The sequence below is a fragment of the Fistularia commersonii genome, chromosome 12 (assembly GCF_037954325.1).
Source record: "Fistularia commersonii isolate RoL2024-O1a breed Wild chromosome 12, RoL_Fcom_v1.0, whole genome shotgun sequence".
Classification (NCBI taxonomy): domain Eukaryota; kingdom Metazoa; phylum Chordata; class Actinopteri; order Syngnathiformes; family Fistulariidae; genus Fistularia; species Fistularia commersonii.
Window position 1 is genome coordinate 16229338 of NC_141295.1, and position 24249 is coordinate 16253586.

Below are 24249 nucleotides of genomic sequence, written 5' to 3' on the forward strand. Positions count from 1 at the left end.
AAAAAAGAAAAAATTTGGTGTGGGGGGGTATATATATACACACACACCCTGGACATATATATATATATGTGTGTGTGTGTGTGTGTGTGTTAAATGTATATGTATGTTAAAAATATGTATATATTTTTTCTTTTTTTAACATATATATAAAAGACAAAAATAACATGTGTAAGTATATATATATATATATATATATATATATCTACACGTGTTATTTTTTTCAATAAAAAAATATAAAAGTATATTTTAGTAGTTTAAACCTGTTATCAGGCAACAGTGTGTGATACATTACTGAAAAATAGCAGGTTGCTAGATTTATTGCCTTCGGCAATCAAAACAGTCTCAAGTCAGAGGGAAACAGGATATAACATATCAAATATGGTCAAACTGCACTGTGAAAAAAAAAAGTTAAAAAAAAAAAAATTATACATATATGTTATTTTTATCAATTAAAATAAATAAATAATATATATATATATATATATATAGTTGGTTGCTTGATTTAGGCATACAACCATACAACCTGATCTATGCTAGAGTGACACACACACACACAGACAGACACAAACACACACAAACACACGCTCAGCAGAGTTGAAGATGGTTTGAAGGAATATTTAGTCTTGTCGAACCTCAACCGTGTTGTGTTTTTATTCCAGGAGCTCATTGGAAAGATGCTACAAGTCAACGCTGAGGCTCGCTTCACGGCGCAGGACGTCCTTCTCCACCCCTGGGTCACGGTAGCTCAACGCTCATCATTCAGAGCTTCTAAGCCGGTCACAGTTTGCATGTGCTGACATCTGCCATGCTGTGTGTGTGTGTGTGTGTGTGTGTGTGTGTGTCTACGCAGGATGACGCTGTGGTGGAGAACAACATGAAGGTGGAGGTGACAGGTAAACTGAAGACGCACTTCAACACGGCGCCGAAGCACAACGACACCACCGCAGCCGTGTCAGTGATCATGGTAAGCCACGGGAACCAGACAAAAAAAACAAAAAAAAAAAACGGGGAAAACTGTTTTTCATTTTCCATGTTTAGTCTTTGACACGAGACTGAATTTTTGAAATGAAAGTGAATGAACCCAACGCAGATACTTGGGTTTTAGCACTACTTGTTCATGTTTTGGCCCGAATACAGAAGTGTCTTGTATTTCAATGCGTGTCAGAAGTAGATTCTCTCCAGTAAGGCGGCGTAGAGAGCGATGAGGCAGACGTGTGCCGCCGCTTCCGTGTCATCTGGAGTTTAGAGACGGAATTCCGACGGCATATTTTTGAAATCGCACGCGGAGGAGGTCATAAAGTGGTCACATCCTCCCCTCTCCCGTTTGTCCCGAGTCCCTCTCCAGTCATTTCCTGTCGCACAGTTCGACTTCCGCCGCCCTTCATCTCATCAGCCTCTCGGCAGGAAGCGGGGGAGGGTGGTTTTTTTTTAATGTTTTTTAAGGGTGGTGGTGGTGGTGGGGGGGGGGGGGGGGTCAGATTTGAGTCTCATTCTGTTGTAAATTTCATTTGACAGTTTGGGATGTAAACACGGGCCCCGGCCTGGGCCCCTCCTCCTGCTTCTCCATCCTCTTCCTCCCATCCTCCTCCTCCTCCTCCTCCTCACCCCTCTTCCTCACACCCGACCCAGGACCCAAGGAGACGGGCGGACCTGAGAGCCGGGTACACGCTTCACCAACCCCTCCCTCCATCCGAGTCTCCTCCTTCTCCCATCTGGCCGCCGCCCTTCAGCCCATCCATAACCAGCTCCTTCCTGTCACTCACTGAAGCCTCCTGCACGTCTACCAGCTTATGAACCGGACCCGACCCCCCTCCCCCCCTCAACCCCCCGACCCCGACTCCATTTCTTACCATCTCATTTCAGTCCATTGCAGTTGATGACTTTATGGGATGTGCACCAGAGAACCCGCTCAAAGTGTGTTTCGATGGTTATTTAGCATGTCTATGCCTCTGCTGGAGACTAACACCTGAGCAGTTTGCCTCCTCCTCTATCTGTCAGCTTTTGCAAACTCATGTTTAAGCCAAACATCTGCAGCTTCCGTGTCAGTGATACTGTGGCGCCACCTTGTGGAGAAAGGTGATAAAAAAAAACAACAAATTTGATGCACGCCGCATCTCCTGGACAGACTGACGGGCCGGTTTTCCATTTGAGCTCATCTTGCATGAAATGAAAACCCACGGAAAACTGAGCCGTCCAGGACGTGGTGGCCTGGACGACTTAAGGCACAGAAAAACAAATATGAGGGGGAAAAAAAAAGAGGAAAGATATTGGGGGGAAGAAACAAAACAGGAAAAATGATGTACTTAATGGGACCTTTTCATCAGAGGATTTGTGGTTATCCAATGGTACAACCGCAGCTCTTAATGGAGCATTTCAACTCCCCTGTGCTGCCAACAGAGCCATCTATCCATCTCTATGATCCAATCTAAACGCTCCTTTCAGCGTCTTGTTCAAGCAAAGAAATTAGATATCAATTAATCGACTTTGTGACGATCACCGGCCTCGTTTTTAATATCGGTACGATCCGAAGTCCCACTCCTGCCGTGGCGTGACGCTCACTGACACCTCGTGATCTCCCGCCCGCAGACTCCGAGTTTGTTCCATCCCAGTCGTCCCAAACGCTCGGCCCCTTCGACCCCGGCCGTGTCTGGACGATCGGCGGCACCGGACACACTGAGCTGGAACAAACTTTCCGCCGGCCGCTTGTTGTGTTGACTTTACTTTGTCGAGCTGTGAGTAAGACAAGTCTCTGTCCCTTTTTTTTGTTTGTTTTTGCTCCCCTCCCTCTTCCTTCCCTCCACACGCGTGCATTTCTTCCCCCCCCGAATTAGCACCGAGGCCACGGTATGTACTAACAACCGCAACGCTGCGATTGAGCACGAGGGCAAAGGAGACGTGCGGCATTTACTGGCCTTGTGATGTAAAAAAATTGGGCGCACGTGGCAAAAGGTGCATGTTTGCATTGGTGAAAGTGAAAGTAAATGCTTTCTCTCGTTTGCCCTTTACATAGACTAGCGTTCCCTCCTTTGTGAGTCTCCTGTGCAAAGTGTCAAGTTATTTGTGTCCATGTCCATTAGCCTGTTCGTCACTGTGTGTTTTAATGAATCGATATGCCAACATCGCATCAGTTAATGGCTTAGAAAATTACCGAGGGCTTCTACCGCTACGTAGATCCGGCTGTGTGTTCTCCCTGGCCTCGAGGGCTCCAGAGCTGACCCTGCGTCTTGTTTTTGTCAGAACACGGCCCTCGATAAGGAGGAGCTCCAGCTGGGAGCCCGTCACCTCCCGGGGTCGGAAGCAACGGACGGCCAGCAAACACCCGCCGTCACGCCCGCAGACGCAGACCCCGTCCCGCGCGTCGAGCTGGAGTCGCGTCCCCCAGAACCAAAACCCATCCAGATAGTTCCTCCGGCGGAGCTCGCTGGGGCCGCGCTGCCGGAAACCACCGGTCCTCCGTGCTCGCTTTCCCCCGGCGACCACGTGATTTTCACTCCCTCTGCGCCGGTCACTTTACTGAATCTCTCCCCGTCGCCTTCTCCTTCGCCTCTGCCGGTTCTATCTCCCGAGATGCAAACCTCAGCCGAGCGCTCGCCCGCAAACCCGCCTTCGCCCCGAGACCCTCCGGCTCCGTCTGAAGCTCCTTCCTCCACACCGTCCTCTCTTGCTCTCTCTCCCACCACCAAAGAATTGTCTCCGACCACAGACGTCGGGCGTTCCTCGCCCACCAAAGCATCTTCTCCCTCCCCGGCTTCCCCCGTCAAACCTGTCGTTTTCTTCCCCTGCTCTTCCCCCGACGACCACCCTCCTCCGTCCCCTCCACCGCTCCATCCCACTCTGTTCCCCTCTCCTCCCTCCACCCCCCCCGGGTCCGTCACCCCACGTTCGCCCACCGGCCCTCCCTCCCCGGGCTCTGGACCCGCGGGCGATCCCGTCACCCCGGAGCTCGTAGAAATCTAGCGCGCTCCGCCGCCACGTCGGAAAGCGTAGTTTGAAGAGGGCAGGGCCCCGCCGGGCGTCTCCTGCAGCCGTAAACTGAGCCATTCATCTGCAGGCGCTCTGTCAGGGTCGTATGCGTGTCCATATTTATTAACAGACGGTGTGGAACGAGGGAACGAAATGATCATCCCCTTATTTATTGTCTGATTTTTGAATTTTAGTTCTCCAAATGCATCGGCGGTCACGAACCGATGCCCTTTTGTTTTGCCAGTGAAGCGTCCTGTCCTTGTTATTCAGCAAATATTTCAGAAACGGAAACTAATTTGCCTGCAAACAAGCTAAGCTTTCCTTGTATTCTGTGCTTTGCTGATAAAGAGAAAAAAGAAACAGTTCAAATGCTGAGAAACACATCGTCTTACAGTCGGTAGAGAGCTTTGCAATTCTGTCGATGGCGGACACGTAAAGTAACCTGGGAGATTTTTTTTTAAATGGCCTGAAAGATGATTTGAGGACCCATAAACAGCTAACAGTTAAAGGGCAATATTACGTTGTGGCCTTTAGAAACAGTAATGTGAGGTTTGGGGATGTTTTCACATTGGGGATGTTTTTCACATTAATCGCTAGATAACATTAATATTAACAACATTCATTTATATCCCTAATAAAGGCTTATTACCTCTGCTTGCTGGATTGCCGTTGAGAACGTCCCGGAAAAGTTACATAAAAATGATCTGTGAAAAGTGTGAGGTAACCTGGAAGTATATCTGCGGACGGGTCCTCATGTTACCGTGGCGATTTTTCCGTACTGTACCAGCTCAGCTGTCAGGAATAAGCTGTCGAGCATTTGGAACGCTGCTTCTCCGTTTTCCGTTATGAATTCTTAGCAACGCAGCGGTCGCAATCACCGACAACAAAATTTCCTGTCAGGCTAGCACAAGGACAGACGTCATCCATCTCGAACAAGACACCGAATGTGGTTGTGTTTTTTTTCCCCCGATGTTTTCGTACATACGAACCACTTGAAACTGAAAGAGTCGCTTCTGCCCGCGTGACTGTGCAGCCGCCGCCAACCCTTGCAGGTATCAGAGCAGTCCTGCGACCCCGGCGCTCGTAGGATCTAGAAACCAAACCGCGGTGTTTAACCCGGAGCTCTCACTGCTACAGCAAACCGACACAATAAGAGACACGTGGACGGGTGTTTTCACCTGCTCATAGACTTTCCGCTCTCAGCGCTTCACTCTGGACTCCAGCTGCACTCTGCTCATCCCGGGGGTCTGCGACCTGTTGAATGTGTTGTCATGGTGACAGGCTACGGACTATCTGCTGGCGCCCAACTCCATAGTGAGAAGATGTCTTTATCGAACCCGGCTTGGCTCAAAAGCAGGATTCCAAATCGTGCATTCCCCTCCCCCACCCTCCCAAAAAAACAATATATATATATATATATATTTGTAATTGATACATATATTTGTGCATGTTTAAAACACCTAGCTGGTGGCAGCAGGGCTGACTTCAAACTTGTCCGGGGCTTCCTGCTGCATGAACTCTCCTCCTCCTCCTCCTCCTCCTGGTTCTCACACACAAAAAGTCTCACACACAAGTCACGTTGGTACGTTTGTCATTTGCCTTCATCTCATGTCAATGTAGTTCATATAGATTTCACATGCTTGGTCCTAGCGGTTTGTAAAGAGGGAAATTTGTATGCAAAGTTTTAATCCACAGTGACATAGGTCGTTATTCTTAGGCATAGGGTTACAAATGTCCCGATACTTGGAAACAGCAGTAAAACCGAAAAATTCAATAAAGACTTCATGTTATTGTGTTTGTGGTGATTTTCCTGCAATATACAAAGTGGCCACTAGAGGGCGCTGCGCAGAACGGTACGGACAATATGGCAACTGATTTGACCTGCGGAGGTTCTCGGTCATCCGGGTCACGGTGAATTCTTGTCGAAATTCCCTTATCTTGGCAACCGGACTAGAATTTCTTCACTTCTGAAGTGAAAAAGCCTCTCGGATGACGGGTGAAACGTCTTCAAGTGCAGAAATTCAAGTCCAGTTGCCGAGACAAGGAGATTTTGACAAGAATTCAACTGATCTAATCCATGTGGAAAAGATACCCTCGTCAGAACGTGAAATATATTCTGGGTTTTCGGTTTTGAACGATAAGCAACAGGCGAGATGAGTAAAGTCTCTTAGCCTTTCTGAAATATAAATCATCCCACGCACGTCCCTACTCCGAACCCTGAAACACCTGACACAAGTCAAGTTATAAAATGCAATTTTATTGTCAGAACTCGGCACAAAAAAAAAAAAGAAACACTCCAAAATGATTACAAAAAATATCGTTTGATAGGTAATGGAAGTTCTGGTTAATCAAACCACAAAACACAAAACTCCGAGGGAATGTTTCCTGCAAATCAAAGACACAGCCGACTCTTTATTTGACAAATAGCAGACGGCGTCGGGTCTCCCCGCGAGTCGTCCGTCCTGTGACGAGAAGGACACTCTCAGACTGAAATGGACAAAGTCGCCTCTTTCATTGCACGTCTCGCAACGAACTGAACTCGACCTGAACTCGGCCGGACTGGACTCGGGACTAAACGTTTTTCACTGAACGGGTCAGAGACTCAAATTGTGTCAAAAAAGAAAAAACAAAAATTCCACTTTCAGTCACTGAGGAGAGAAATGTTGTAGAATTACTTTCGACGGATTTTGTCCGTTGTATCAAGCTCATCATTAGCATCACTAATGAAGGGAGGATTTTTTTTTCTTTTTATTCATTTATATATTTTAACGTTGAAGTACTTCATGGTTATAAAATAGTACCTCTGATATGTTTACTGTGGGCCGTGAATCATGCACAGGAACGCAACCTTGCAGGGAAAGAAGGGGATGGAGGTTTTAAATATTACGGACTACATTGAAACTATATATAGATATTTATATCGGCATTATATCTCTTCAATTATCCTTCTGTCCAATCCGATTATTCATCATTGAACCACATATCTACCTGCTGTGATGCCAAAGTGGCAAAAAGCATATTAAAAAGTGAAGAAGAAGAAGCCTAGGAATTTTACCCCACGTACAAACCTACTGCAAAAGGGGGGGGGGGGGGGGGGGGGTCACCCTAAAGTACACAAATATTTGGATTCTCAAGACGAGAGAAGGTTCTGAACCAGATCCCCACAAATCCCTTTCTTTCATTTCCCGGAAGAGATGAAAATAGACTCTTACAGCTAAAAATAGATTTGTATTTCACCGTACGGCAACACGACCCTCGTCCCCGTGATTCATATGAAAATTTCAGGTCTGACCTACAAAATATAACAATGCCCTTTTCAAAAAAATAGTTTGATTCTTTTTCTATAACAGGACAGTTTGTTTGTTTTTCTTCGTTCATTGAGATACATTCAGGATATCAGGATATAGACAGAATAGTGCCATCGATAAAAAAAGTTCACAGAACGAGTCGCGTCGGTTTGGTTGTTTCCCAGGTGGTCGGCGGACGCCGCAGCTCAGTACCTGGTCTGGTACTCGTGGTGCCATCTGTTGAAGTCGTTGTAGAAAAGCACGATACTTCCCGACGCCATGCCAGTGATGATGCACCTGAGGGGAGAGTCAAACACCAGTGATTTCCTCTCTTTTCAGCATGTTGTTTTTTCTTTGCTGTGTATTTCAGCTTGGGTCTGTGATGTGCATCTATCCACACGACACACACACACACACACACACACACAGCAGTCAGGATACAGTCAGTCTCCCAATCACTGTTTATTTACCTAAATTAATTTCAATATTCATATTGCATTTCGGTGCCCTGCACTTGTACATGTGTAATGACAATAAAGTTGTCTAAATATAATGCAACCAGCTAAATATGTATTACTATATATTTATATATATATGATTGATATATAGTGAGACAAGATTAATAATGTTTTATCTTATCTTAATTAAATATCACTGAATAAACAAGGAGGCAAAATTAAAACAATAAAGAAGGATGAAAAACAAAAGTCGCACAGGTACGCTATCGTTAACTTTTTTATTGTCAGACAACTTTTTTAGGTTTATCAGATGAGAACTAAAGTGTCAATTAAGAAGAGTGCAGGAGAAGTAATAATGATTTGACAAAAAGTTAAAATAATCAAGCTAAATATCATTATGAATAAAAACTAGATACAAACAGAGCTTATATTAAAAAAAAGGATATTTAAAATGTTTCAGCACAAAACAGAATACCTAGCATATTTGTTGAAATTGTTCAGAAGGAATTAAATGTGGCTTCACTTTAAATCCGTGTATAAACAGGCGGTGCACGATTCGCCTGCAGGCAGACACGCTTTGTTTGGGTTTTGAGTGCTTTTGGCGGGCGAGCGGCGTTACCTTTGGTCATGCGACATGGCCATGGAGCGGATCCCCGCGTCGCAGCCGGGGTAGGTGAACAGCTGTTTGAGGTCGTGGACCTGCCAGACGGAAACTACGCCTCCGTCGCCTCCCGTCAGCAGGTACTGGCCGTCGCGGCTGAGAAGCATGGCCTGCCGGGGAGGGACGGACGGCATCAGCAGCGCAAACTATTAGCTTTGGCCTGTTCGAGCCATTAGAGCTTTTTGAGTAAATAATAGCCGTGAGTTAATAAGAGGAAGACCATTCTGCCAGATGTCTTTGATCGAATTCCTCCGTTACCTGCCTTTCAATACCCGGAGGGAAAATAACATGGCGGCGGGGATTTTCGACCTGGAACCGCGCGCATAAATTGTCTCTGAATAGGACTGTTGATGTGGGACCGGTTTATCTCTGATGTCGGGGTAAAGCTCATACGGCGAGGTCAGGAGATCGGATAAAAGCCCTCAGGTCAGCGAGCGCCACCCCCACCTCCGCACCTCGAGGGGCTCTACGTACACAGACCCGGACTCGCAACAAAGATGGCTCCCCACAGTGAGGCTCGGAGATTTACTCGTCCCATCTGCTTTTCCCCGCAAACTGTAACAGCCCGATGGCTCCCTCAGGAATCAGATGTACACAAATCAAGTGCCTTGCTGGATATTATGGGCACGGCGCATCGTGGAAGCCGAAACCGAGACAGTCGAAGGCATCAATCAGCGAGTAACCGTAGCCGCTGAAATGACGAGGCAGAATGTGAGTTCTAAAAGTAGCAAATGACGCTAATTTAGAGCTTTTCTCGTCTGCGGTTTTATGACAGGGTATCCGGCCGTCCTTTAGCTGCAGCCGCCGCGCGGCGATTCGGCAGGAGACACTTCAATCAGCAGCGGCACTAGCATGTGTGTTGAATCAGGCCCGTATTAAATGGAAAAATGAAACTTAAGATTCGGGTCTGAAGTTGGAACGAGCCATTTTCAGGAATTTGACTTGGTTAAGGAAAACATAAATAACCCTTCAAGGGCAGCGCGGGGTGGGTTGGATGTACGAGGGCGGCCTAAATTAACCTAATGTTTTGTATAAAAGCGCTGTGTGATTTCCCACCACGCTGTGAATTGAATGAGCTCTGTTTCTCATCACGCGCACTTAAGATAGGCACAGACGTGCACGTAAAGGCACTCGCACAGGCAGACAGACATAAACAAAATGGGCGCGCAATGATGCACTTGCATGCAGCAGGCCGGCTGCGGGGCCTCCAGAATCAATCTGGGCTAATTGCTCTGTCAGAACATCATCCAAGACGGCTGGGAATGGAGCGTGACTGAGTGCAGCGCCGCTCCGAGCTCCGTAAGTGTGGGTCTGTTTGCGTGTACAATAATTGTCCTCTCTATCTACATTTAGAGTTAATCTGACATCCAGCGATAAAGATAACGCTGAGTTCTACCAATTACCTTCAATGGGGTCGGAGTGAATTTTAAAACAAGTTATCATAGGAGGTAGAGCTGAGAAGTCGCATTCGAAACAACATAGCAGAAAAATACGATATTGAATTAAAGGCAAAAGCGGAAAATAATAAAGCAATATTCATATTTTTTAGGTATTTTGGAAATGCAGCACTTACTGTGCAGGTTTCTTTGTAAAAAACATCAATCATGTGGCGAATTAAAAAAACAATTAGAACATAAATAAATGTAATTTTTCTATATTCCTGTAAGAATATGAAACCCTGGATGTTTTTAACTTCACTGAATAGTCCGTTCTTGAGGCGGCCTCAGAATATGGATTTCACAAATCCAGGTCTTAGAATCTCTCCATGCCTGCTCTGAATAAATAGGAAAAAATTAAAAATAAAATGCAATTTACAATGAATTGATTGCAATAGATCAATCTCTGTCAAGAATACCTTTCTAGTGACACAAGCTTTCATAGAAATAAAAAAACTAAACAAAGTGTGAACATTTGAAAGCGAAACAAACCAATAAAATGTCACTATATTCATGTAAAGGAGGACATAATCGCATACATATCTATGTAAGCATGAAATTCCACACGTAAGACGTCCCCTCTTGACTTGACCTCAGGATATCATTGTCACAAATCCAAGTATTAGGTTTCCTCTCAAAATCTCATTTCCATTGAAGTGATTTCAGTCGGTCAATCACTGTCACCGACAGACCTCTAATGTGGAACTCTTTCCATCAAAAAACTGATGTCGAAACACGAAACAGCAGCGAGGCCGCGTAAGCAGAGCATCCCCGCCAGCGTAACAGCGGGCGCGTTTGATTTTCAGCGTTCTGCGACGTGACAGGGGGGCCGATGAGGGCGGCGCTAAAAGTTACGGGCTATAAAACTAAGACGCGGACGAGACTCTGAAGATATTCCCCCGTGCGTTCAACACTTCGAGGCCTTTTTTCATTTAACACATGGCCGTTTCTTCCGCCGCTAATATCGCGGCTTGATTGATGCGCCTCTCGGTTTCACAAAGTGATGTAAGATGAAGTCACAACTAGACGTTTCTTAGCGATTCTCAAACTGAACAAACAATACAGAGTGTTCTTAGAGGACTACCAGAATACTTGAACAGTTACTGTATTGTGGTAATGTATTTATGTATCTGCTAATGGAGTCCATGACCTTGCTGGGGCTCAGCAGGAGGCAGAGATCAGGCAGACATGTCAGCCGGGCCAGGTAGGAGGCTGCAGACAGACATTATAAATCTGTCCTTTACCGCTGGGCGGTCAAACCGAATGGCTGAGGGCGCTGTGGGAGCTAACATGGCTATGCGGGCTCAGATGACTAAAAAATGTCTCCAGAAGAAACACATGCACTTTTAATGCCCATATTTCCTACTTCTTTCAGGGAACAGTGCGCGGATTCTGAGAGAGGGGAGGGTAAAACGTTGAATTTATAGTGCCGTTAATCCCCCCCAACCCCTCAATTACATGGAGGAGGCAGAGAAAAAAAAACAAAAAAAAAAAAAAAAACGGAAGAATGGTTACTGTCTGACTTATACTACCATTTGAAAGACCGTAATCCGTTCAACATGGCCTCTGTCACTCAATTCTGCGATTACACCGGGATGCCGACTGTTAGCCCCCTGTCTAACCTCTGCCTCTGCGTCTTTATAAATTCACTGCGCATCTAAAGACTGCCATTTTCCCATTCTTACGGTTTTCCTAAATGGAAACGGCAGGCCCACGGCAGCCCGTGGCCCTACTGTGCCGCTTTCAAGGGGCTACAAAGATTGATTCCCGTATGCGCAGTAAACACCGCCGGCAGGGCGGAGCTACGGGGGGGGGGGGCGGAGATGGGAGAAGGGCCGGGACTCTCGCAGCCTCCCCCCTCAAGGATGGGATTTTTGTTTTCAAAATGCCATCTGACACGGCTTGTTTACAGGCAGGCTGACCTTTGGTCCATTAGCGGTCAGAGTCACGGTCGGGTTTTACGACGCAGTCGCAAAGCAGAATCAACTGTCATGTGGAAACGCAGTCAAAAGGGTAAATATTTGTCCGTTTGCGGTCATTATTCGGGTCTTCTAGGAGCTCTATCCGTGGCCTTCTGCAGGTTAAAATCCCCGCCAACGGAGGCTTGTTAATAGGAAACAGGCATCTGTCAGAGCAAGCTTACATTTCCCAGGCCAAACCCGGAAACAACAGGTCAGGAAACCAAAGGCAGTAGCTGCTATCTCGTGTCACTCCGGCCACGGCGGGAGGAAATGTGGGAACCGGTGAGGATAATTAATGGTGTAGGTGTCCGGGGCCGGCCGCGACCCTGGAATGTTCCCTACCACCGCCGCAGACGCGATTCGACTTGACAACGGGGGGGCGTCTGGATCAAAAGAACCATTTCCTCTGTAGTGTGTGAGATGTGTGTGAAAAAGAGAGATGTGAAGCCACGGTTGGCCCCGAGGCGAGCCGAACCCGCTCCTGCATTGGATACACCAGAAAGCCTTGAATCAGGCAGGGGATTTTTTTCCACTGATGCAAACCTGAGTGTATGCGTGTGTGTGTGTGTGTGTGTGAGTCACCGTTCTAATGTCAAAACCTGGTTCCCCTCACCTTGATGCTGTCCTCGACCCCCATGTGTCCCAGCAGTTTGCCGTTGACGGTGAAGAGGCAGAACTGTCCCTTGTCGTAGTAAATCACGCAGTGGCCCTCGGTGGAGGACTGGATGAGGCGAGGGCGCAGGCACTGCTCGGGCCCCTCCAGGGTCCGAAGCAGGTCCCCATTCATGGAATGGATCAGACAAGGACCCTCTGCACGGACAAATAATCGGCTTTTTTAAAAGTGTACCTGGTGATTGTATTTTTTGGTCAATGTGAAAATTAAAGGGATCAGGATTTCAGAATAAATATATCTGACGTCCAGTGAAGCTGATTGTGGTATGAGTATTACGTGCCGAAATCATCTTTTAAACAATTAAACACAGTTTATATACGTCAGTCGAATCGCCATTTTTCACATCATCAACGTGCATTTAGGGCTGGAAAAAAAAAGAAACGACAGAAACAGATCTTACCTTTGCAGCCGCTGATGACGAGACCCAACTCGGCGCACACGCTCGCGCACGTGACCTCACAGTCATGGCCGGTCAGGATGGCCCGGGGTGTGGTGAATTCTGCTGGAGGGGGAGGAAAAACAAACAAAAAGGAAGTTACCGGTACTGAAAGTAGTGAAGGATTCGACGCTCTCCGGTCCGTCGCTGCACGGGGGATCGCAGTGTATTTCATTGGAGCACGAAGGCCCATGCATTCTCACTTCTGACACCTACTGTGTGTTCTCGTGACTAAAACTTTATCCCATTTTACCGGATCCAGACTTTTTTCCCGTAAAAGCGTCAAGGGAGGGGGAAGGAGCCAGACTCCTGCTCTTTTGAATGTGCGTGTTTGTCAACTCGACCTGTCAAAATGAGACATAATCTGCAAAAACAAAGGAGCTTTCAAAGCGGCCGGCGGTCTCTTTGTGTTTGTGTGCGCACACACACACACACACACACACACACACACACACACGCGCGCACGCTTGAGCCTTCTAATTCGACAAAAGAGCGGGAGGATCCAGTTCGGCGAGATGGTGCGTTCAAACATGTGGCCCGGAGCCGACTGGATTTCGATGAATGGGGTGTAAGCGGAGAGGAAGGGCTGGCCTGCGCGGCGGCAGAGCTCGGTGTGTTTGTGTGGCCGCCGGTGAAGCTGGAGCCGGAGCATGGAGTTCATTAGGGGCTTCAAGCACCAGAGTGGGCGTCTTGTCTTCTCTGTCAAAGGTCAAGTTCAGCTGAAAAGGGGGGGGGAACGCGGGGTGATGACAACGCCAGATTACACCCCTTTCCATAAATATTCATGCACAGAATACGAGAGGCTTCCATTCTTTGGCAAGACACAATAAAACCTAATGTTTTGCAGACCTAATTAAATGTTTCAGGGTTTGTTAATGAGGTTCTCTCTTAAATTCAATTATATAACATGAAACTCAATACAGGTACCCTAATAAGACTTTTTTTTTTTCCCCTCCCCTGACAAGCCATATCTACTGTTAAACCTTAATTTGATTTAACAAAATGGATGTACGGCTCGCTGAGCCTCCTTGTAAAAAAAGGCAGACTGCGGGGTGACTCGGTTTCAACTCGGATTTAAACACACAGTCGGCGGGGTTTCCACATCATGCAGAATACACAGGGCCGACGCCGCTATTAACCTGTGTGTGTTTTACTCTATTCACCCTGTGGGTGTTCCGCTTGCTCGGATGCTGAATTCGAATAAAACAGCGACGACACAATAAGCGGAAATAACATTGAAAAAAAAATTATAAATTACACGTTCATTATAGATAGTGAAGCCGCCTGTTCGTGCACCTGGCTGGTTTGGAAGTCTTGTCCGACGCAGATTGAAAACGTCAACATTTTGCATGGAATTGACTCAAAAGTAATAAAAAAAAAGGAAAAGAAAAACAGCATTTTCCTTTGTCCTCTGGGTAACACACTCAGCTGCACTAAAAGCCAAGACGCGCGACACACAATGTCAGAGTTTGCTCGGAGAAGATCAATAAAGCTGATATATTGGAGGATCAGTTAACCTTTTGATCCACCTGCCATTTGGTTTGACTTAAAGCCACATCTGATTATAATTTAATAGTTGTATATGACTGAGACTGGGTCACTCAGAAGGGTATCGGCTCTGTGTGTGTGTGTGTGTGTGTGTGTGTGTGTGTGTGTGTGTGTGTGTGTGTGTAGGATTGGGTTTCAATTGTCAGTGTCATTTTGGATCCTCAACAGGTACAAAAAAAAAAAAACAGCGTGGCCAGCGCGGAAATTTATTATTTGTTTATTTGCGGAGACTAAAACAAAGGGACATCAGGAGCAAAATAGAATTCCTTTTTCTCAATATAATTTTCATTTCACCAAGAAGCCTGCTGGAACATTTACAAGCTCACTATATCATTCGAACTCTCATTTCAACGTTGGACTTCTTATAATGTCACAAAGTGTGAAAACTGCTGCGTGAATACATAAATTCTGTGTACATAAAAACCCATGTCCCTAAATCACACGGTTTCTTGCTCCCAAACACTTCCCCAAATTCTTTTTTTTTTCCTGGTTTCTTACTGTTCAATGCATTAAAAAGTGCCTAAAAATTCCAAGTGCTAAGTGGCTGAGTGTGTCCAGCAGATGGCAGTGCTGTCTGAGGAATCCCACGCCTCATCCTGGAAACACTACGCCTGCAGCTGCAACCAAGTAAGCTCGGGTCAGCGTGTTCGTGAATCTCAGCCATTCCAGCATATTTGTAACAACCTTATGAAGTGTGCAGGATATTCAGGGAACATTATCCCCGACTGGTAATGTGAGTAGGCGCACATGGTTTCCCATCCAAGCCTATGAGGAGAATAGCGCTTCAAATTGCTTTGCATTCTAGGAGAGGAATAAAGAGATGACTGCCACCCAAGTGTGTGTATGTGTGTGTGTGTTGTCAGCTTCACGTCTGGGATAGCTTTGTGCGGTCTGAGGCAATAGAGCATCACATTGTGGTGGTGAGGGGGCTAGGGGCTGGGATGGTGACGGCTTTGTCTGCTCCACCAGCCCCGGCGCAAGGCACTGCAGCGAGCTGACAGATGCTACGGTGACGCACAGACTGCGCAGTTACAGTCACACACAACTTTTCAGAAAAAAAATTTAATTATTGCATCTTTATGCATTATGGTACCTAATTTTGCTTTCCAAATTATGGAAATGAATTGAAATAGTTGTGAACGGATGGATGATCTGATCAGAACAGATCCATTCTGCTTGGCGACATTACATTACACACACACACACACACACACACACACACACGCACACACACACACACACACACACACACACACACAGTGTTCAATGAAATACTAAAATAAGATGAAAATAAACTTTTTTTTTCTCCCAAAATTAAAAAATTAAAACAGCAGATATTTTTTTCACAGACTGCACAATTACATTCACATGCAACTTTTCAGGAGAAAAAAAAAAATATTGCATTGTTATGCATTAAAAGTAATTATTATCAATTTTTCTGTTGGGTTTTCCAAATCAAAATCCAATGTGGCTCATTAACCCAATCGCAATTTGTCATAAATTTCAGCTCATTTGTATTGGATCACTTAACAGCATGTTCACCAATCTAACCTGGCCAAATTAGCACTGAGGAGGCTAAAAAGCGAGCAGTGTGTGTGTGTGTGTGTGTGTGTGTGTGTGTGTGTGTGTGTGTGCGTTGCTTTGATCGTGGCTAATACCATATGTTATTGTAACATAAGGGAGGCCCATGACATTTTTCACTTTTATCGACTAGCGTGACCCCCGCGGCCCTCGGACGGCGGTGAACTTTCATGTGCCGGCCGGCTGGCGACCCCCAACGTCACGTTTAACGTCTCTAAGTGGCCCTCACTTTCACTCACATTAAAGACAGACCTTCACGCAGGCGTGCATACACACACACACACACACACACACACACACACACACACACAAATCCCAAACACATTATCGAAATCTGTTCATGGTGTCACTGCGCTGCGAAATCCAATCTGTATGCAGGAGGCCTGGCCTGGTCAGATGAAACTAGTTGTTACTTTACACGGGAAGGCAGTAAATCACATGGTCACAACTGTCTGGGAGAGTGAGCACTCGCAGAACACCCGCATGTGTGTGTGTGTGTGTGTGTTGGTAACTTTGTACTTACTGCCTGGGCTATCTCCAATGCTGCTGAGCTTCCCGTTCCAGTACCAGAGCAGCAGGGTGGCATCTCTGGAGCCTGACAGGATGTAGCAGTCCCCGCCGATGTACGACTCGGAGCGAGCCAGACACGTCACCACGTCGCGGTGCCCGAACACGATCTGAGTCAGTTTCCCTGCAAAAAAAAAATAAAAATAAAAATAAATGACAATGAATAATAAGCAGAGATACGGCTATAATTCAGACACACATTTCCATACCGCGCACACTCCCCATTTGACTTTAAAACAAAAACCCCAGCGACAGAGGCTAATGTTCTTTTTAATCCAACGTGTTTGTTGACCATCTGTCTTCTGGATGAGCTTCTCAACGGGATCCACACAAGATCAGACTTCTGCTAATTCACAGACAAGAACAAATATTTGTTCCAACTGTGTGTGTGTGTGTGTGTGTGTGCATGCATGTGTGTGCCCTTCATGTGTATATGTAAAGAGGCTAATTGCTATCAGATTTCCAGACCACAGCTCCAATGTCTAGCTGTCTAATACTCATTACGCTCCTCAGAGTGTGACCTCCGCAGTCAAACAGTGGATAGTTTGCAGCACATGACATTCCTATCTGCGCGTCAAAATCCCTGTCCGCCGGATAATTAAGCCGTATCATTTTGGAAAGACGGGGATTGTTGTGAAAGTGGGCGGATCGCGGGCCAAACTTTGAGAGAGCGGTCGACATCACCAATGTCAAATGATGGACACATTTATAAACGCTGGAAATAAGTAATGATGGCTGCAGCAGAAATGGCTGCCGTGCACCTCCTGTTAAAAATATTCTGCTCACACTCATGCTCGGGTGCGTGAATACAAATCAAATGGGATGTGTGTGTGTGTGTGTGTGGCGTTTTGTGAATGCGTACCAATCAAATTGTGTAATTGATAAAACCCCTCAGTTCTTTAACCTGGGGGCTTTGGGGACCCCGGTAGCAGCTGTTGAGCGCGTGCGATTAAACCGTGTTCACGTTCCAGTCGCACACCCCGGTGGCAGACACACAATAGAGCTATCTTTCCACTCCGCTCCCTCCCTCCGTTAGAGACACGGAGGCCCTGCCCTGCAGAAATTGATTCGGACTCCGTTGTATGTGCAGGACTCTGAATGGGGCCGCGGAGAGGAGCGCAGGATGGGACGGGGATGAGGCTTCAGACAGTTTCATTTAGGACCCCTGACCCGGTGCCTGTGTGTGTGTGTGTGTGTGTGTGTGTGTGTGTGTGTGTGTGTGTGTGTGTGTGTTTCTAAACCGCTGAAATGATCCGTGAATCCGGGTCTATTTTAATTAAAACAGGGAATATCTTTTTCAAAACTATTCCTGTGAGCATTAAGTGTTTGTGGAATCAAGCCAAAGACTACAGAAGAAAATCCAGCCAAAAGATTAAACAAATAAATAGCTTTAAAGAAATATATATATATATAAAAACCCTTGTCGGTGCAATGACTAATAGAAAAACTGTAATTAGTGAATCAATATTGCTATAATGCCAAGGATTGTGATGTAAATGATCTTTTCTTTTTGACAAGCCCGACTGCGAGACGCGGGACTCGGAGGCTTCAGGTTTCCACACCGTCGGAACGAGAGCGGGATCGGCTTCAGAACGTTTGACAGCTGTCTAAAAATAACCTCACACAATGGCTTGGAAACATTATTTTTTTTTCCACAAATGGGCTAAACAGTAATCCCGCAGTTAAACTTGACAAGATGTCAAGGCTAAAATAAACTGTTAATAGAACGAGTTCCCTGAACTAGGCAAAAGTAAACTAAAGGGATCCATTGTGTATCATGTGATGGTGTAAACGCATAGCAGATCCCCTGAAAAGCAGCTCGGGGCAGATAAGCCGCGTCATGCCGGTCTGCAGATAAACAAACAGATAAGACTGTAAGTGTGATAATTTAATGAATTAAGAATTTAAGAATTTTTATATGTTGCCAGTGAAAGTCAACAGGTTGTCACACCTATCAAATTTCTCACCAAAATATTGATTTCTTTTTTAATTTTGCTGCCATTTTTTTCCTTCAGTAAATGACACATTTCTAGTCATTTTTCTAACAACTGTATATACCGGAAGCCCCCTCTTTTTTTTTTTTTTTTTTTTTTTTTTTGTTCATGTAATCAATAAATGTATTAATTGTACAGAACAAGGGGCATTTTTCTCATAATTCATTTGTATTTATTTATAAACATACTGTCTAAATTTGACTCCTCTGCCCTTTCACAAAAACTATTTTCTTGTCTATACATTTCATTTTATACCTTTTTCACGCCTGGTGTGGTTGTGAGGCAACAGTCAGAGAATTGTCCTGTGGATGGTGCTAGAGGAGAGGCCATGAGGCTTCATTAGAAATCACTGTTTGTTTGAGCATGAATTGGTTCATCAATTTTAAAACCCAAATAGCCTGAATCTCCTTCATATAGGAGGAATTTAGATGTGTTTTTTTTTTTTTTTTTGGTGTCAGAAGCAGAAAACTAGGAAATGCATTGGAAATAGAAACTAAAAGGTCAAGTCCGTTGGGCCGAAACACGTTCGGTAACTTTAACAACCAAGTATATTCGAATCCTTCGTGCGTTCCAACTCAAAGACAAACACAAAATTAGCAAATTTTTGGCAGGATAATCTGCTCGCGCCAGACGGTGAATTAGGAACTTCTCGAGCTGACGTTTGTCCGTCGAGCATCGGCTGCGATAATTCCGGCCAAACGGGGCTGCTGAAGCATGTTATTCACATAACACTGGAAATATGCGAATATTTCAAGGTGACAAGTTAATCGGACAAAGAGCCACACTGATAAATCTGTAAACTTGTCTCTCGTGCACTCGGCTGTATGCCAGACGGATATGTATTCATTTTTCCGATCCGCTTTAGCAAACTGTATTTAGTAGCTCATTTGCCCCACTTGCTAAAACTGAAGGCGGTTTGTTACTGAGCGCTCTGCAATGAGTTTATTATGTTCCTTTGGAAACAGCTGCCTGCCAGCCTGCCGGGACCAAACTACAACAGTCAAGTTGCAGGACAGAAAATTAAAACAATGAGTCGAAATGTGTCGACAGCGTCCGCGATGATCCCTCCTTCCCAGCCTCCGTCCTGGACGCTCAGCGTTCGGCCATCTTCTTCAAAGAGGAGATCTCCTTCGACTCGACCCCCGATCTCAAACATCTTGTGTTTAATTTGCCTCATTGATCAAGCGAGTGACAACTGTACTGGTGAAAAGCATGGGCTGTTGTGATTTTGTGTGCACGTGTGCATCTGCAGCCGCACTGTGGGCTTAAACAGAAACACAAGCGTAAAAATGCAACACAAGTAAACACACTGTATAGCCTCCACTTCTATTATTCACAGCTTAAATTGTGCCAGTGTGATTTCTCCTTGTTTTTTGTTAGCCTGCTACTATAATGCTTTGATAAAACATCCCATTATCGAACGGCGATCGTACGGGACGGCGGGTGTTACCCGTGTCCGTGGAGTAGACCCGGAAGCTCTTGTCCCAGAAGCCGCACAGCAGCACGAAGCGGTTGTCTGCCGTGATGACGAAACACTGCGAGCTGATCTGGATGCTCTGATCCAGCAGGTCCGAGATCTGACGCCGATGGCTGCCGACGTTACTGGCTGGAGGTGAAATAAAACGAAAAGCAAACTTGAAAAAGTACAACGTCCGATGCAAATATTCTATCCGACATTATATTAGGGTTCGGCTATCGTAAATAATTCCAAAGAGGTAACACTCTTAGCGCGCCCCCGCTTACTTTCACTGCATCATGTGAAGAAGATTTGTGAGAGAATACATAAAACATCCTGGACATTAGGTTTATGGGACCTTACGTTTTCCAAGAGGGCCAGTGAGGCTGAGTAATGACAGGGCAGGAACGGCCTGCACGAAATATGCGCACCACTCGAGGCAAAATACGCCGCAAATTCATCTTGTTTGTGAAATTTTAGCCGGAGTTTGGTGAGAAAGCAGGATTTGTCGACGTCCTTTAACCCGTTTGTATCTTAGTTTCTGTTTTTTTTTTTCATTTCAACTTGGCCGTGTCAAATATGTAGCAGAACAGGTGTCAGGGAGGCTTTTCTTGTACATAAACTGAGAAAGTCCAGTCCACCTGCTACAACTAATTTTTCAACCGATTTTCTAACGTTTTGCAAAAGCTGCGGCCGGTGCAACACACATCCTCAATTTACTGTGTTTATCTCAAGCTCCTCTTGGAATGCAAACAGTGTGAATACGTTTCTGAAGAGCGGCAGACACACACACACACACATGCGCATGCATATGAAAACATCCCGGTATGTTTTTAGAAGTATATCAATAATCATTTTAAACATTTAAAAGATCAAATTATCTCTTCGGCGCGGATCCAGACATTGCCATAAAACAGTGCCGCATATGTTCAGTTTGGGTTTATTTTGCCTGGACGGACAGGCGGTGGGAACGAACTGTAGCACGCGCAGATAAAATGACTTTGTGAGACTGAAGAAACCCTGGTTATTTTCAGGAGTCCACGACTCTGGCGAGATAGAACGGCGGCGATGCACACAAACAAAGAACGGCGGCCTTTTGCGGAATTCGCACGGGGCGGCGGGAGGCTGCGAGTCGCGATGCAAGTCGGTGTGGATAGAAACGGCCCGTCCCTCCCCGCTCCTCCGGCGCGACCCATACATCACGGCGGCTCGGCACTCTTCTCCTGCTCATCAACAAGTCTTGAAGGATGAGAGGCGCCCATATTGTCCTGACAGCCGTCGGCTGCGCATTCTCAATCACACATTATTACCACATTCATATTCATTTCCATTGACACGCGTCCTTTCCCTCCGCTCAAATTAAACCAAAGAGGATGCAGAAAAGGAGGGAGGGAGGGTGGGGAGTGTGGAGAGGGAGGTGTGGGGGGGGGGGGGGGTTGATGATGAAATGCCGGCCTAGGCCACAGCTCATTGCATTCCAATTTGCATGCAAATGGTTTAGTGTGAGAGCAGGGCCTATATCATGAGGAGTGAACCGGGGCAGAGGCTGAGAAACAACTCTAATCTGCCGTCCAGGGACACGGCGCCACAGACTGCTATGAGTCACTAAGATGCCAGCAGGATCCATATCCAGGCCCCCCACCAACCCACGGAGAGGAAGGAGAGGGGAAAAAAAAAAAAAAAAAAAGTCATGCATATATAAACTCGAGCTATGTAAATACGATGCATGTGTGTGTGGATTCTCTGAAAGCCATAAAAGAAAGAATACCTATCAGAGGGTCGATTTCCACAGGAAGTTGGTACTGCTGGTCCTGCACCGTCGCGCTCTGATGGCCTGACAGGGAAGAAGACAGATTGGATTAATACCGCGATGGCATGGCCTTGTGAAGTAGATCCTGGGTTTCAGTTCATTATAACAGACGGGAAATTATAACCACAAAGTCACTGTGTCCCCTCTGGCTCCAGACTATGAATTAGGGCACTGATTATGTCAAAAAGCCGTGAGGACCGGAGACACAATGATTCCTTTTGCTCATTTCACACTAAAATAGATGCGCCTTTGTGCAACTAAATTATTTCCGTGTGAACATGTGATTTTGTGTTTGGGAGAAGAAAAAAAAAAAAAGAAATCAATTTATGGTAGATGGATCTGTAGAACCATGGAAAAGGACATCGAACGCCGTTTCTCGGATAACTAAGATTCGTTTAAAATTTTTAAGAATTCTGATGATTGTTCCCCCCGTCACGTTCTAATCCTGCGTTCTTAAACCGCACAGGAAAGCGAAAAACCCGCGCCATTGACGAACTACCTGGAGATCCCGTGTTTTGCTAAACCCACCGAGCCAATCATTCCGGTCAGTGGTCTGCGTGACGGAGGCTGTACTCGACTGAAACTGATCAGTCTTCATCCGCAGAGATCCAGAGATATCAAATTTAATGTTGCCTCCAGGGCGGGATGGGTGTTGAATAAATACGGTTTTGTGAAGTGAGAGGCTGATGTATAGAGGTGGACATAAGACCTAATGCCGGCTGCCGCATGTGTCACATTTGATACAGCTTTCCAGCAGACACAGTCAAGTGTCTCCTGAATCAACGTCCGTCGTATAGAAATGAGACGGGTCAATCCTCCGACGAATTAGACACCCACTATGGAGAAGATATGAAACCAGGAGCTACGAAACCTCTTGCGCGAAGACAAAATGCGGAGCTGCGCCGGCCTACTGGAAATAACCCGTATGGAAATTTGATAGTCAAACACAAAGCGAAGTCCCTTAAATGCAACTTTTCCATATCGCTAAACGTGAGAATGCGAAGACGGGGACGTCCCACCTGTCAGGCCGTGCCACTTGTTAACCGCGAAGAGACGGTTCGCCGTGACGGTGATGATGGCGGGCGACGTCAGGCCCGGCTGGGTGTTGGCCGCCACGTGGGTGACGGGGGAGTTTGACGGGAACTTCAGCACCATGATAACGTCCTGCTGCATCTGGTCTGTAAACATCAGCGGGGTCTGCAGGAGGAGATACTGTTCAGGCCCCCCGGGGAGACCGACGTGGGGAGGCGAAGAGATTCGGAGCGGCGGAGGAGCGTAAAAGAGACGGCGGACGCAGCCCCGGCCAGTGTTACGGCGAAGAAGGGATTAAAATGGAAAGGAAGGAAAAAGAGACAGAAAGAAAGTCAGCCCGGTTACAGCAGGGAAGCAGAGAGCAGAAATTAGGAAAAGCTTCTGCGAGCGAGACGGCGATCCAGGGCTGAGCAAAATTATTTTAAAAATACTTATTTCAAGCTTTATCTCAATTAAATTTTAGATTTTTTTTTTCAAAATAAATGTGCATCAGTAATTTTAAAGATTTATGCTCTGGGCTCTATTTCTTGTTTTCTGTTGTCGTTTAAATGACTGATCCAGGATTATTTTCAGCAATAATGTCCCCCGGTCTAAGGCCTGTTTGTCCACACAATGTTTGCAGAGCGAAAGGATTTTTATTTTATAAACAGGGCGTTTATGAGCGCAGGCGTGAGGGGAAAATATTTACCAAATTAACTGCTATGAGCAAAATAAGCCGGCGAGGGTTTCTACACGCCTGCCGCACTCCCCCTCAGGAGCAAACCAAAAACGAACCCATGAATATCTGGCTTTTAGCTCAATGCGGGTTAATTGTATAATTTACCTTTAAGTGATTTTAAATTCGACAGCTCAATGAATGCAATTTAAAATCAAAATATGAATTACGTTTGTCAGAATGGGATACAAAGTTGTAAGGAGACAACCTTAAATCCAAAAGCAACGCGATATAATTGATGTATCAGTCAGTCGGACAGGAGCATCTACAGAGTCATAAACGAAGTGTTTGTGCTAAGCAGCTCTAGCAGAGAGCCATTTTCCTGCCGTGTGTTAAGAAGAGGAACATCAGTGTTTAACATCGGGAAGGGAGCAGAGTGAATCCGGTGTGTCTGACAGCTAACCAGCTGCACTGACAGTATCATTACCACCGGCACGGGCAGATGCAGACACTTTGACAACACCTTAGCATGAGCGAGGGTAGCGGGAACGCAAGGAGCAGGAACATGAAAAAGGCAGGGGGGGAAAAACAAGGTGCTCTGAAGGAGCTCGCAAAGCCGCGGGGAAGCGTTCACATTTTTGTTTGAGTAACGTTGTCGGAATATTATGTTTGAAAACTATGAAAGTTGAAAATAAAAACATTTCATAGGAATTTACCCGTAAGTGAGGCGG

General features: G+C 45.9%; 2 protein-coding genes across 14 annotated transcripts in view; one reads left to right on the top strand and one right to left on the bottom strand.

Annotated features, from left to right (window-relative positions):
- The window catches only part of dclk2a (doublecortin-like kinase 2a), a 43031-nt gene extending 37665 nt beyond the window's left edge, over nt 1-5366 (top strand). For 4 of the 5 annotated variants that reach the window (XM_086157389.1, XM_086157391.1, XM_086157390.1 and 1 more), the window contains exons 15-17: nt 660-740; nt 851-964; nt 3238-5366. In XM_086157389.1, coding sequence (XP_086013515.1) covers nt 660-740; nt 851-964; nt 3238-3957 — 915 coding nt within the window. In that variant the 3' untranslated portion in view covers nt 3958-5366. Of the gene's footprint in view, nt 1-659; nt 741-850; nt 965-1515; nt 1645-3237 lie in introns of those variants that run through there. The other variant, XM_086157394.1, reaches the window with a different exon arrangement.
- An 838-nt stretch (nt 5367-6204) lies between these two features.
- The window catches only part of lrba (LPS-responsive vesicle trafficking, beach and anchor containing), a 180614-nt gene continuing 162569 nt past the window's right edge, over nt 6205-24249 (bottom strand). For 3 of the 9 annotated variants that reach the window (XM_086157382.1, XM_086157384.1, XM_086157378.1), the window contains 8 exons: nt 22851-23043; nt 21790-21855; nt 20016-20171; nt 16528-16695; nt 12840-12941; nt 12380-12576; nt 8328-8479; nt 6205-7547 (listed from right to left, as the gene is read on the bottom strand). In XM_086157382.1, the coding sequence (XP_086013508.1) occupies nt 7457-7547; nt 8328-8479; nt 12380-12576; nt 12840-12941; nt 16528-16695; nt 20016-20171; nt 21790-21855; nt 22851-23043 (1125 nt within the window). In that variant the 3' untranslated portion in view covers nt 6205-7456. Of the gene's footprint in view, nt 7548-8327; nt 8480-12379; nt 12577-12839; nt 12942-13482; nt 13595-16527; nt 16696-20015; nt 20172-21789; nt 21856-22850; nt 23044-24249 lie in introns of those variants that run through there. The other 6 variants (XM_086157387.1, XM_086157385.1, XM_086157386.1 and 3 more) reach the window with 4 other exon arrangements.